At 43.7% G+C, this 14,889-nt stretch overlaps 1 protein-coding gene across 1 annotated transcript in view; it reads left to right on the top strand.

Moving 5' to 3' along the window:
- Positions 1–14,889, top strand: part of KIAA0430 (KIAA0430 ortholog) — a 144,963-nt gene that overhangs the window by 84,108 nt on the left and 45,966 nt on the right. The window contains exons 15-18 of the mRNA XM_018564209.1: positions 2,815–2,934; positions 10,355–10,530; positions 11,192–11,412; positions 12,567–12,709. Of these exons, the coding sequence (XP_018419711.1) occupies positions 2,815–2,934; positions 10,355–10,530; positions 11,192–11,412; positions 12,567–12,709 (660 nt within the window). The remainder of the gene's footprint in view (positions 1–2,814; positions 2,935–10,354; positions 10,531–11,191; positions 11,413–12,566; positions 12,710–14,889) is intronic.

Raw genomic sequence — 14,889 nt, forward strand, 5'->3', positions numbered from 1 at the left:
CGTTTAAAACTAGTTCAAGCCTGTTTTTTTTTTTTAAACTTCTTGCCTATATCAATTTTTTTTTTTCCCATTTTGCACACATGCTTATGTTTAAGCTTGAAGATTAGTTAGTCCCCCCCAACCCCCCTCCAACGCATTATATGTTTTGGTAAAAACGAGACTGTAGAATCAAATGGCGGCAGTTACACCAATATTGTGGGACACTTTTTTTTTTTTTACTGTTTATCGAAACCCACATTTTCATTAAATACTCAACTTAATTTTAGTACACATATATTAACCAATTTTTTGGTAGAATACAAAAGATGAAAGCCGAGTAAATTCATCACATGCCGAGACTTTTTGCCTGCCCGTGAAACAGCAATTCTAACTATGACTGTACTCAAAATTGTCTATCGTTGACATCTTAAAAGCCTTTAGAGGTTACCAATTTATAGTAAACTGTGGATAATGAGCCCAGAATTCTTGCTCTCTAGTGTTCCCAGAGGTACCTAGCATGCCATAATTATAGTTTTGTACATAGGCACACATTACAACATAAAACATTTTACATTTTTTTTGTTTATTTTAAATAAGCTTTTTAACTTTTGAAACTTCTGAGGGAGTGTAAATTACCTAGCAACTTGGAGTCTGTTTACAGGTTTGTGCTGTTGGACATGCTTGCGTCCGTGGCAGTGAGAGAGTTAATGCCAATAGTCTGAGCACGTGTGTGTCTCAACCTAAAAGAAAAAAAAATTCTCATCCATTTAGGGACATCATATGAGTTCGGGTTATACTGCCGCCTACAAGAGTATTGGACACTGTCAAACAAAATATGTATTCCAGCCCAGGATAGTCCCCCTCCTACTTCCAGGATGGCTTATTTTCTGCTACTGTTTTAGGAGGATGGACGTTTTCTTCTCGGCTATGCTTGGTCTCTGTGTCTAACTTTTTTTTTCCGCTTGAAAATATTTTCTTCAATTCTTCTTTTTATTTCCTCTTCAATTAAGTTTATTTGTTACATTGCTAAAGCTGGACTCTACTATTGCAGTTATCTGGAATACTTTGGACACCTCTTGCTATCTGACCCTCATGCACTAACAGTTGGCTGAGTTTTTGTGAGTACCTGAGGCCTTGCCTCATATTCTGAGTGTATTTGCATCACTGCCACAAGGTCGCAATATGTCTGTATGTAGACTACCTACCCATTGTGGCTCACTGAAATGCCACGTATTGAGATCCTACGAGGGGGTTCTATCTCTGTCATTGACAATGTTCAGGTTGCCGGTATGTTTCCTGTTGGGAAATTGTGGTTTGTTCAGTTAAGGTTGACCATTTTCAAGCTTTGGTCTAGTTGGTGTCTCCTTCCCATGTTGAGACATACCTCACTGGTTAAGTACCTTTCTCCCTCTCTCCCCCTTCATCAGGTTTTGGTCTCCTGGGCAGCTCTTTACCTCCAAGCAGTTATTGTTCACATTGAGCCTGTTAGCGGTTGTTTGCTGTTGCCCTCCCCTCAGTTGGTACTGCTTTTCAATGTCCCGAATCGTTAATGACTACGTGTCCCTGGGTGAGCAGAAAAATTAGATTTTTGTACTCGTTTTGTAAAGTCCTTTTCTTGTAGTCATTGAGGGAGCCAGGTCCCACTACTGTTATAATCCATGGTACTGCTTGCTTCAAAACTGAGGCATGTTTTACCGTATATACTCGAGTATAAGCCGAGTTTTTCAGCCCATTTATTCACATACATGAATCAATTTGGTATTAAACCCTCATTTGTTTTTGCATATATCTACTAATGGCAAGCTGTAGATATATGCAAAATGATTTTTTTTTAAAAACACATTTTTGAAAGGGTTAATACTTATGTCTCCGCCATGCGCTCCTGTCCGAACATCTGAACATTTTCTCGGGCGGCCGCAAAGGATCTTGGGGCGGGCGCATGCGCAGTTCAGATCTTCGGCCCGGAGACGAGGAGAGACAGAGTCTATGGAGCAGCGTGCAACCCGCCCAGACTCTGTGGGACATCAGAGAAGTGGAGGACAGAGGAGTCAGCGCGGGATCGGAGACCCGCACCAGCGTTGGAGGGACAGCTAAAAACTACAGGAAAGATGATCGGATTAAGAGGCATCATTTACGGTAAGTCCCTACATTAGCACTCACTGTGGGGGGACACTTTTGCCCTTAATGTCACTTTAACATATGTACAGCTGCACAGCTTTGGAAACCCAAAGGCTTAATTTATTGAATTTTGTCTACCTAGCCTAATGTAATAAAAGGGATAGATTTTTAGACTACATGTTAGTTTGCATGTAATTAATGATTTGAGATTAAGAATGTGAACAAATGAGATGCTTATTTTGTTTTAGAGCTCTTCCTTTTTTTTTTTTTTCTCAAATAGATGTTTATTGAGATTTAACAGAGAAAACAATCATTATCTTGTCACAGTATACAAAACTGCCTGTGGCAGGGATGTCAACATATTCAATATAGCACTTGGTGCAAAAAACATAACATTGTAGTCTAAAAAGACAATGATAAACCTAATGGAGAGGTTACAGTGTGGAACTCAGTAACTATAATATTCAATCCTTCAAATAACTGACCGAGACAGGTCTAGCTTGCTTCTAGCTAAAGGGTTAGATCTCTAGACAAAGAAACTTCATTTCCAATGGTGTATATTGGTAGAACTGTCCTTCCTGTTAACCTTATGTAGTGTTGGGCATCAAAGCTGAACACCGTGCAAGGTAACATATTGCTACAGGCAACAATAAGTCAAACAACTCTTCCTTTTTTTTTAATGTGAATTAACATTATATTTTTACTTTTCTATTCCAGCACACATGACTTTGATCCAGATTCTTACATAATCCCGTATGTTATCCTTTCCTTAAAAACATTTGCTCCTCAAGTACACAGCCTCTTGCAGACACATGAGGGCACTGTTCCTCTCTTTAGGTATGTACACTTTTCATTTTCTGTAATTCTTTTTTATTTTTTGCAACCACCCAGTTACTGTGAAATGTATTTGCTGTGGTTAAAAGGTTACAACTGCAAAAATGATTTATATAAAGTTGTTATTCTCTCTGTCTGGCGCTCTCTGTCGCTATCTCTTCCATCATTACATTCTAGAATTTGCCTGTTTTTCTGTGTTTTAATACTTGCTGAATCATCAGTATTTAGCACGTCAAACTGAGTAGAGAACATATCTGTATACTTGCTTCAGGTTGGTGTCTCAGAGTATTGAAGCCAGTGAATCACTGTAAGCTGTAGTATGTAGTGAGCATTTATGTAAAACTACTATACTTTCTCTAGTCGCCTTCCAGGACAGCATCAGAGAAATAGGCTCCTCCTGCCGGAACAGGAAACGCATCACCCACACCTAATAAAAAAAGGGATCACATGCCCTGCATACCTCAGTCTTTTTTGTGTTTCCTCCGGCCAAGCAGGACATCGTAACGTTTGTTGTTTTCCGCTAAAGGCCTTCGCGCTGGTGAGCAGTGGCCTCCCAGGCATGGGTACTATTTTCCAGGGACAGTGGACCTGAGCGATCCAGGGTCTGTTTCCAGGGCAGCCCCCATCTGGCATCTAAATTCTGTCTTTTCTTCAGCCTGAGGTTTCCTATGTGATCTATGGCAACCATCCTCCTGATGTAATAGGTCGCAGTGTGGCCTCCCCGTCAGTTGCTGCTTCCCTATGAAAAACTCCATGTGGTGCTCTTACCAGGTCTGGGACGGACTTAAGCAATGGCTCCCAGCAGTGACCAGGCAGGGGTTGCCCATCTGTCGGGGTCTCTGTTGGCCACCATCAGATTTCCCTCGTAGGATCGTTTGCTGGGGTCTAGACGGTAACAGTATGGCGGTCGGCGGATGCGGCACCGCCGGAAGTGACGTCACAATGTGACATAATTTCGGACTGCCGATCCTTCGGCCGGAACAGGAGGACGCTCGGCCATGCCACAGTGAAGGAAGACAGGGTGCCTGGATGATGGGGTAAGCAGCAGGACGCAGTACCCTTGTGGTCCCCCACACCAGCAAGGTGGGGGCATCAGGAGTGGTGTGCTGGAGTCAAGGGTGCAGAGTTCTGCATGCACTGACTCAGTTGTCACAGCAGAGTTGTCTGATCTGGTGGATCCATCTGCTAGCAGCTCCAAGGTAGGAAAATGGTATTCAATCCTACCCTTCTTTCCCTCCTATGTATGGGGCTTTTTTACATTAGAGGTGAATCAGTGCATTTGTTTGTATGGCTTTGGGGCTGATCTGTGTGTTCAACAGAGGCGCTAGTTTGGTGTTTTGCAAACCAAGGCCTCTAAAGGAAGAATGCTCTCATCAGTCAGCACACATGGCAAAACTAACCGATGTGCAGCCTGCAACATTAAATATCCCTCTTCTTCCAAAAAAAACACTGTGCCAATCCTATGTGGGTAAGCTAGTGGCGGATGAATCCTCAGGCATGTTTACAAGCTTGATAAGACTGTATGAGGGAAGAGATGTCATCGATACTTAAATCATCCCGCACAGTAATTCAGGTTGTAGGAATGATTGGGAGCCAGTCTCTTGCTCAGGGACCTTCTGGTTCAGAGAATAAGTTATCTTCTAATCCAGGTGACATGAGTAAAGAAAAAAATTATTCCTCTACCCTATAAATGCAGGGAAGAGTCCTTCCTTCCTACTCCTGGGAGGTGATACTCCTTTTGGGTGTTGGTTGCTGGGGGTTGCAGTGCCTCTTGCTAAAGGTGGCATACACCTGCCGATTTATCGTACAATAATCGCAGGAAATCCCGCGATCGTACGATAATCGGCAGGTGTATGGAAGATGTGCGACCTTTTCTACTGTACGGTTGCATGTCTTTTGTCTTACGAGCATGTTTGAAAACCAGCCGATTTTTCGGCGGGTTTGTTGCCTGCTCGTAAGACAAATGCCGCACGGGCCGGTGTGCGCAAGCGCACACTGCCCGCTCATCATTGCAGTCATCGGAAGCCCTCCCCTCAGCGGTACCCAAGATGGGCAGATCGTATGAGCTTTTATTTGGCTTACAACCATTGCAAGGCGAAAGTGGTTGCGATGGTTATAAAGTGTATGGCCAGCTTAACACAGGATTGGTATGTTATTTCCAGCAGTGCATGGCTGATTGGAGACAAAGGCTGCAGCACAGACAAGTTTTTAATCTGCAAAGCAGCAACCCCAGACAATTAAGCAACCTAATTACTCCTTCCTACACGGAATAGATTTGTGGGGTGCAGGAGTATTGGAGATTGTTTCTCTAATTTCACACTCTTTGGCAACCTCCTTTTTTGTTGCAGAAGTTATCAGCCTAGGAGGGTTTTTTTGTACTTGCATCAGGCTTTTGTGCCATAGGTCTATCTGCACAAGCAAGGCAAACCTAGGTCCTGTAACGATTGCTTTACAGACTTGCTTTACCAAAAGCATTGGAATGGGCAGGAGTACTGGAGGGTTATTGCTCCAGTTTTGTGTATTCTCCTTTAGTTCAAGGGAGATTCATAAGGAGAGACAATAGCTTGGGGGTAATGACCCTTTCCTAGCTGTGGTGTAATATTTTATGGGCCTGCATTATTTTTTGTCAGGCTCTTATGCTAAAGGTGCCCATACACTTTACAATTTATCTGCAGATTTTCTGTGGTCGGATGGAAAACGTGCAACAGATTGGTTCAGGTGGAGATTACTAAATCCACACAGTTAAGTGTAGATGGAGGAATCTGTTGCACCTTTTCCATCTGACTACAGAAAATCTGCAGATAAATTGTAAGGTGTATGGTCAGCTTTATACTCTGCATTGTGCTGCAGACGGGTTGGTTAATATTCACTCATTCACATGTGTAGGAGTTGGACTTCTGATGGCACTAGCACATGGCTAAGGCTGGGCACACACCTTAAAACCATCGCAAGACTTTTGTCTTGCGATGGTTGTAAGGTACTTAGAAAAATGTACGATCTGCCTATGTTGCATAGGCAGATCGTACTTGCGATCGCAAGCCACGCCCCATGAGGGGCGGGCTTCCTATGACCGCAATGCGCACAACGGCCCGTCCGGCTTTTATCTCACGAACATGCTACACACCCGCCGAATATCGTACGATGCTCGGCGGGTTTTGAAACATGTTCGGAAGTTTAAAGTCGTGCGACATTACAGTAGTAGAGGTCGCACGGCTTCCACACACCTTACGATCGTGCGATCGCGGGATTTCCCGCGATTATCGTACGATTAACGTAAGGTGTGTGGGGACCTTTAGGGGGGTTTCTGTTGCTGTTAGCAACTATGATTTACTACAGTGTTTCCCTGAAAATAAGACACTGTCTTATATTTTTTTGCCTCAAAAAAACACACTAGGTCTTATTTTTGGGGTAGGTCTTATTTTTTTAATGTACAACAATCCAAAATTAATGCAAATTGAAATTAAATAATCCAAAATGGCAAAGTTAAGAATAGGGTGATCAGGGCAATCATGGGGTGCCCTACCTTTCCAAGAGCAATTTGGTAACCAATCGCTGGCCAGAATGAGCGAAGCACACTTTCACTATCGATTCCTCACAGGCGGAGAGCATTTGGTCTCACTCCCCTTGTGACAGGAGCCGGCACTATAGAGGAAGCATCGGCTTATGAGGCTCTGTTCACTCTGGTGCCGCCTTGCTTCCTCTAGTGCTGGCTTCGTTGGCATCGCTGATTCTCTTCCGCGGCTCTTCAAGTTCCCCCCTTATGCCACCACTGGCCCTGGGAAAGGTCACAACTAGGTCTTATTTTTGGGGTAGGTCTTATAGCAATTCCCAAAAATAGTACTAGGTCTTATTATCGGGGTAGGTTTTATTTTCGGGGAAACCTGGTCTGAGCTGGAGGCTATGATTGCTTTCACCCGAGGTGGGGGGCAGGTTAGGGCTCTTTCATCCCTGATTAGGTAAACTTAACTTATGTTTCACTTGCCTGTTTTAGAGATGGGGCATGGAGATGCAAAGTCCCAGGGTATGGGAATTGCTGGAGGAGGTTACCTTACCTTCAAGGCTTTACTTCTGGGAAGATATGTATTACCTATTAATGATTTTATGTGACACTTTACTCACTAGATGTGGGTGTATGTGTGTTAAATCTTGTCTCCTGTATGATAGCATCTAACCTTTTCAGGTGGAGATGTTTCTTCCAATCTTCAGTTTGCTCACAGGTGGAGCTGATACATTGATTGTAGCTGCCTAGGTGTGTCTGCCTCACAGGTGTGGTGTCTTTACTGATTACTCTGGATACAATGCAGAGTGTGCAGCACTTTCCCAGTCCAGGATGAGAGTTTGTTAGCTGGGTTGCTATGTTTTGTATATCTCCTGGACAGAGATCGCATACAGGAATATATTTCTGTGGCTAGTTGGTTAGGTTTTTTTTTGGCACATACATTTTGCTAAACGTTCCTTTCCTTTTAGAATCAAAGGTCGGGTATCCTAGTCTTTGGCTTTTTCCTTCGTAAACATTCTTCTTTGTTGGCCACTAGCTGTTCAACTTTCTTCTGTTCAGGTAGTTATTTTCTTTTATGGTGTATAATTAGTTGTCCTCCCACATTGAGTATTTATCACCCTTCTGTGCTACCTGTTCTTCTCTGGAACACCAGTTTTATTCCCACATTTACTTTAATCTCGCCTTATTCCGTTTTTGTTTCTGTTGGATGATTATATAGCAAAGTTCCACAACTGTTTGATCTCTCAGTGGCTGTTGCCCAACCCTCAGTTTAACTGCTTTTGGATGTTCCAATTGTCATCTTTTGTCCGTTAATGAACAAGACATTTTTTGGTACTGACGGTCCATGGTAAATCTTGCTGTAGTATTCTACCTATTATTGAGTATCGTAATAGTTTTATATATTTAGAGATGCTCCTTCCCAAATCCAACTGTTAGTCCACAAAGCAATGGTTGTTTTTCCTGCCCTGGAGGGGTTCCCATTCACCTGGGTCAGTCTGGAGAAAGGAAACTAAGGCCCTCCCAAGTCTACAAAGCAGACAAGGAAGAATGAATACCATGGGGTCACTAGAACATTCTCTGCCATCACTATAGGATTCCTGCAACTGGGGCATGCATTTGAACAAGGTTATCGGAGGGCCCCCATCTGCCATTGTTCACCTGCAATGCATTTTGGTGTGTGGGCCACTCTCCTACGACTAGATGTAACCATATGGGGGAAGCTTGACCTCCCAAGTGACTACACTTGAAATGAGCACTGCGAACAGGGCTAGAATGTGAATTTCTGCCCAGGTCAGGATCTGAATTACCTCTTGGCACAGCAGGATTACCTGTTCTTAATATTGGAGGCAGATCCAGATCAGGTGACCTACCAAGGGGATGATCCACTGACCTAGTGGTCTGTTAAGGTGGGCACTACAATGATGTATCCACAGTAAGTGTAGACCACTGTTTGACAAAATAATTTCCAAAGGGCAAAGTGCAGTAAACATTTGGGGGGTAAATCATTGGCTTACTGGGCTTTTTGCAATCCCCATTAAGGAAGACCTTGAAGAGCACGTGCAATAAGGTCATTGCGGCAGCAGGAGCTGCATCAGCTGATGCTCCAGATTCAGAGTAGTGCACATTAATAAGAGCTGCAATGGTCTCTTTAAATTCTGGAATAATAACAGATGACTGCAACTCCTCAAGGACCATCTTGTCAGGTAGAGGTTGAAGCAACTTAAACGCAGAGTCAGAAATAATTACTGCGCCTGATGTCCTGGAAGCTTAGCCTACCTGCACATAAGCCATGTAATCTGTAGGGTAGGCCCAAGAGCACTGTTAATACTATTGTGGCCCAATTAACCCTGCTACTGGCTGGTTTTAGTGGCAAAGTATTGTGTAACTGGACTCTTCCCCATTTGGCAGGGCTAGGAAGGCCCCTGATGACAAGTTAGACACTATTATAATAATAAAATAGGATTCCAGGTTATGGGCGTCTGCACCTTAAGGCATGGCACACACATCCCCGAAATCATTTGCGATACAGGGGAACTGTCCCCTCTGTCTAGAAACAGACATGTTGCACCTTAAGTGCTGAGTTCAAGACAAGGCATCAGGTACCCAGAAAACTGGTGGTGGGTGTGGGTCAGATGACCAAAGGGGACCAAGGTCCTCTGATAAGTGCAGCAGCCCAACCCCATTGTCCTGGGGGAGCATTTGTGTCCAGCAGTATAGATTGGGAGTACAATATTCTGAGGCTGACTTATTTTTCATTGTTAAACTTTACACCACGTGAGATCACTGGTGTCTTCTAAATCCAAAGCCTTGTGCCTTATCCCTAGTAGTACTTTAGTTGACATTTTAAGTTTGTGTCTTTTAAAACCAACTGGAATGCACAGCAGCAGCCACCTTTTGGTGTAAACATGAAAGCAGAACTATACTCAACGCCCCCCCTTCAGTGATGAATCATCCCTAAGCCCCCTCTCTGGTACCAACTTTTTTGGCCAGGGTTCAGGATCTTTGGCAATCTTGATTGGCTGAAATGATTCTGCTCCTTTTGCATGCACAGAGAATGTTTATCCCAACATATGCCTACATTTTCACTGAGCTGTGCATGCACAACTCATTATACATTGTCCAGAAGATTGCAAACAGGCAGGTTAGAATCATTGTCTCTCCAGTAATAGAAAGCCTACATGTTCACGCATTTTTGTTCTTGTAAAGGTACATTTTAATTCTATAGTTTTATCAATTGGCATCATCTTCCCAAAGACTCTAGACTTATCAGTTTTTTTGTTTTGATGACGCTAAAGTTAATCTTTAGACCTGCTGTGTGGTTTTCTTTTTCTTGTGTTAACTAAAATCAGCTCTGGAGCAGCCAACCCCCTGCCCCCACTTAGCCGTCAGCGCCGCTTGTCACCACCGCCGGTCCCCGAAGCGATTCACCCTCCGAACTTCCTGGTTGTGGGGGAGGAGATTGAGGGCATAGGAGCTATAGGCTCCTTCTGCCGTCAATTAACCTGTTGGGCCAAAAGGAGCGTGGCCTTCCATAGGGTGGGGTGTGTGTCCATGGACCTCCACAGCAGCTGCTTAGATGATGGCGGGACCTATGCAGGGGGTGAGGGGAGAGCGCTGTGGGGACCCACTAGAGAATGAGGAAGTAATGGCAGGTGCCTTTATTGCAAGACTTTACTCTTGCCTTGTTGTGGTGACCGCTCTAAATTATGGATGTCTCCTCACTCTTCTTGGTAACAGTGGTCACCAGAACATAGAGGGTGAGGTCTCCCAAGCGGAGACAGTTCGTAAGTTTTGCCTATACATACACTCTAACCTGTGTTGCTGTTATTATTTTTTTCCCCCCTGTCCTTCTGACAGTAAAAAAAATATAATACCTTTTTGTAGTAAGCTTAAAGTATAATTATCTGCTTGTTTTTTCTGCAGTTTCCCTGACTGCTATGCAGCAGAATTCAGCACCTTGTATGAAGTCGGAGAAGGACAAGGAGGGGTACCTCTAGAGCATTTGATTACCTGTGTTCCTGGTGTTAACATTGCAACGGCTCAAAATGGGGTTAAAGTAGTTAAGTGGATACACAACAAGCCGCCACCCCCAAATTCTGGTGAGTTTTTTTTTCAGTTTCAACCAACCCTATTCTAACCCCTCCTTCTTGCTTTGTAATAGTATTTAAGATTACACAAGATAGCTGGCACTCTCCAAAAAGTCCAGCATGGGATAAAATGGCAATTATTTTTGCATGTTTTGGCCTGTCCTAGCCTTTATCTTAAAACCTCTTTCTGTTTTTACTTACTCTTATATACCCTTCATAGCGATGTGGATAGGTAATCCTAAAAAAATTGGAGGTCTATGGTACAGAAGATCACTAATATTTTATTTGTTTATTTTTGCTTGCTTGAATTTTTGATATGCTTATTTACAAAAAGAACCACACACAGGCCACAATACATAAAATGATGCCACCAGAAACTACCTATGCACTAACTTGGAAAACCAAATGATTATAGCAGGAAACTCAAAACTATAAGAAGTGGATAAAACAGTGATCTGCTATTAAGGCTAATATTAGATGAAACATCCAAGTTTTTTTTGTTTGGCTTATTTTTAAACCCGCTATGTGACCAATAATCCTTTTGTGCTGAACCTTATAGAGAATGCTGGAGTTTATATTGCGATCACTTGAGGGGAAGTACAGCAGTGCACCACCACCTGCCAGCTAATGTCTTGATAAGTGTGTGTTTTTTTTGGGGGGGGTTTTTATTCAGATCCTTGGATGTTGCGGTCAAAGAGTCCAGTTGGAAACCCTCAGTTGATACAGTTCAGCCGAGAAGTGATTGACCTGTTAAAAAATCAACCCTCATGCATTATGCCAGTCACTAAATTTATACCAACTTATCACCATCACTTTGCAAAGCAATGCCGTGTGTCCGATTATGGCTACACTAAACTGATGGAGCTGCTTGAGGCTGTGCCACATGTTCTGCAGGTAAGCAATTTCAGAGTAGGGAATCTATATTGCTTTCTTTAGTGTCTTCCGCCCCCTCAATTTTTGCCTTGGGAAAAGGTTACCAATTTTTTAATGCTTAACTTGCCAAACCTTCTTTCACGTGTGATGTTCAGCTATCCTTCCTTCCTTGACATGTCACTTAGCAGATGGTTTATCTTCCCATAGGAGCAATAGGTAGCCTAATTAAACCATATCTTTGCCTAGATATTTAAGGGTTGTTCTCGCGTTTTGAGAGATTTCATTCTGAGAAGCACGGGTGGAGGTTAAGTGTTGTTTTTAAACATCTTCCTTTTTTTTTTATTTTTTTTTTTAGCATACACATTATTCACATGACCTTTCACGGCATTCAGTATGAACACTTGATACAGGAGATGCATAGAATTTGGATATCAAGCTTATCGGAATATATCCCCATACACTCATTTTCTAGTTACATCATCTCTAATATATCAAATAATGATTACAAACTTCTAGCCGGCCAGACTATTCATTGAGTCGGCCCATTCTGATCTCCATTCCATCCCTTTCTAATTCATAGATTACTCCCATTAACCTCCAGAGTACCCAGCCTAATATCAAGACTACCTAAGGCATAGAATGATGGCCAGCATAATTTAGCCCACTTGAGCTCAGGCTGTCATGGGCCCACCCCCACCTGTGACTGAACAGTGAAATAGAAGCAGCACAGTCGTGAGCTCATCTCGGTTAGTGTGCTTTCTCCTTCTGTCGGCAAGCTTCTCCTCATAACATATTGGCGCCTCTGCTGCTTCTTTTTCTCCTACTCACCTCTGCTGTCCAGTTGACTGCAAGAGGCTGATAGCAAGTCACATTCAGATACTTGCACTGTTTGTAGTAAAACCAAAGCAATTCGTATGCCGTTTGTCATTGAGGTGCAGTTGTATAGTGCTAAGCAGGCCATACAGCAAAAACTCTGCAGAGTAGGCACAGATGACTGATACTTCCCAGGAGTAAAAGGGAAGGAATGGGAGCACAATGCGGTGGTCCACAAAGTTTAGTTAATGGTTCTCTTCTAGTTTGTGTTGTTTTTTTTTTGCCACTCAGAACCATGTAAAAAAAATCAGAACACAGTAACATTTGTCTGTAGATGTATTAATTGTTAATTTTCTGTTCAGATCCTTGGCATGGGCTCGAAACGTTTCTTGACTCTGACTCATAGAGCACAGGTGAAGCGTTTTTCCCAAGATCTTTTAAAACTTCTTAAGTCCCAAGCCAGCAAACAGGTTATTGTAAGGGAGTTCTTACAAGCTTACCACTGGTGAGTATGTACAGCTAGTGAATTATTTATCTATTGTGTGTCTTACTGGTTGTACCATGATTCTGAGCTGTTGTTGTTTTTTTTGTTTTTTTCTTTTTGTTAACCTGCAGAATCCACTTTTTGCAGTAAAATTTGAGAAACCCTTAATATGTTTTGTTACCATTCACACAGTATCCCTAAACATGTATTTCTTCGCTTTCTAGTTGTTTGAAGCAGTTTTCCAAACACTCTACAAACAACTTTGAACTTTTTAGAATAACTTGAAAAATACAATATAGCAGGGTTCTCAAGGTACTAGCCCGCTTGCCGGAATTGGTACCATGCATCCAGCTGACAAGTCAGGCACGCAGTTTACGGACCGCGTACTTGAATTGAGGGAGCAACTACACAGTCTGCATTATCTGATGCAGACCGCATAACTGCTCCTGGTGGTGCTGGAGCTTGATGTGCGTCAGAGCGGCGTGCGCTCTGACAGTCTTCACTAAGCGCCAGTCGAGAGGAAGGATTAGTAAGGTCTGCACCAGCTAAAGGTGCAGACTGTACCAATCAAACACTGGACTTCCAGGGAATGTGTTCCCCAACCACCTTTCCCATTTATTTCGGACGGCCAGCACTGGGAGCTTACACATGCAGCAATACTTGGGAGATGGCGAAGCGCTGCAGAGAGGACCCTGGAAGAGAAAAGCTAGTCCCATGAGCCCCAGCAGTGACAGTCTGTAGAGTCCTGGATACCCACCATTCCTGGAGCCCCAGTAGTCCCAGCAGGACAGTGAATGGAGGGGGGCAGCACACCTGTAGCTGGGTGATTGCAAGGACTGAGATCGCTCAAACCTCCCCCCCACCCCCCAAGGGTGTGGACGACGGATGGAGCTCCTGACACAAGTGAGGAGCCCAGGGGTGGGTGTATAAAAGGTGATGGGTTCAGGGTCGGCAGTATGAGAGAGGTGATGGGTTCAAGGGTGCCAGTGTGAGACTGGTGAGGGGCCCTGGGGTGGCAGTATGAGGGAGGTGACGGGTCCAGGGGTGGCAGTATGTGGGAGGTGACGGGTCCAGGGTTTTGCAGTATGAGGGAGGTTAACACTTATACCGTATACACTGAGTGGCCAGATTATTATGACCACCTGACGTTTGTAGGCAAATTAGCTATAATTTTGCGCTGAGGTTGCTAGAGGGCCAGACCATTATAAATAGGGAAGCAGGTTGTTTACCACGACAGTAGAAGTGATTTTTTTCTGAAGATATGGGTAAACAATGCGATTTAACAGCCTTTTGAACGTGGGATGTTTGTTGGCGCTCGGAGCCATGGAGCAAGTAACAGCAAAACAGCAGAATTCGTTAAATTTTCAAGAGCAGCTGCTGTTAGTGTTTAAAGACTGGACTGTCAGCCAAAAATCTGGGTCTGAACGTGCGAATTGTGGCCGTCAGCGATTAGTCAATGTTGGGGCAAAGCGGAGAGTGGCAAGACTGGTACAAGACAACAGAAGGGCAACAGTGCATCAAATTACTGCAGATTTTAATCAGGGATCCTCTCAAATGATCTCTGAACGCACTATTCGCCGTACACTGCATCGTATGGGATATGGAAGCCGAAGGCCTGTTCTAACACCTTTGCTGTCTGCAGTTAACAAGATAAAATGTCTCCAATTCGCACAGGAACACAAGGATTGGACAGTCGAGCATTGGAAAAAAGTCATGTGGTCCGATGAATCACGTTTCCAGTTGCATCACGCAGATGGCAGAGTGAGAATTTGGCGGGAACAGCATGAAAGCATGCACCCCACATGCATGAGTACAACCCTTCAAGCTGGTGGGGGCAGTGTTATGGTTTGGGGCATGTTTTCCTGGCATGATTTGGGCCCTTTTAATTCGTGTGAAACAATGTCTGAATAGCACAAAATGCTAAAGTATCGTTGCTGATCAAGTTCATCCTATCATGTTGATGGCGTATCCCAATGGAGATGGCTTCTTCCAACAAGACAATGCTCCATGCCACGGTGCTCGTAATGTGCAGGAGTGGTTTCAAGAACATGAGGGAGAATTTACCTTGCTTAGGTGGCCCCCACAATCACCAGATCTCAATCCAATTGAGCATTTGTGGGGCAAAGTTTGAAGGAGCCATCAGGCAGCAGATTCCACAACCATCAAATCTCACAGAACTGGACTGCTATTCATCAGTCATG

This window comes from Nanorana parkeri, unplaced genomic scaffold (genome assembly GCF_000935625.1).
Source record: "Nanorana parkeri isolate BGI_ZX_2015 unplaced genomic scaffold, ASM93562v1 scaffold736, whole genome shotgun sequence".
NCBI classification, from domain to species: domain Eukaryota; kingdom Metazoa; phylum Chordata; class Amphibia; order Anura; family Dicroglossidae; genus Nanorana; species Nanorana parkeri.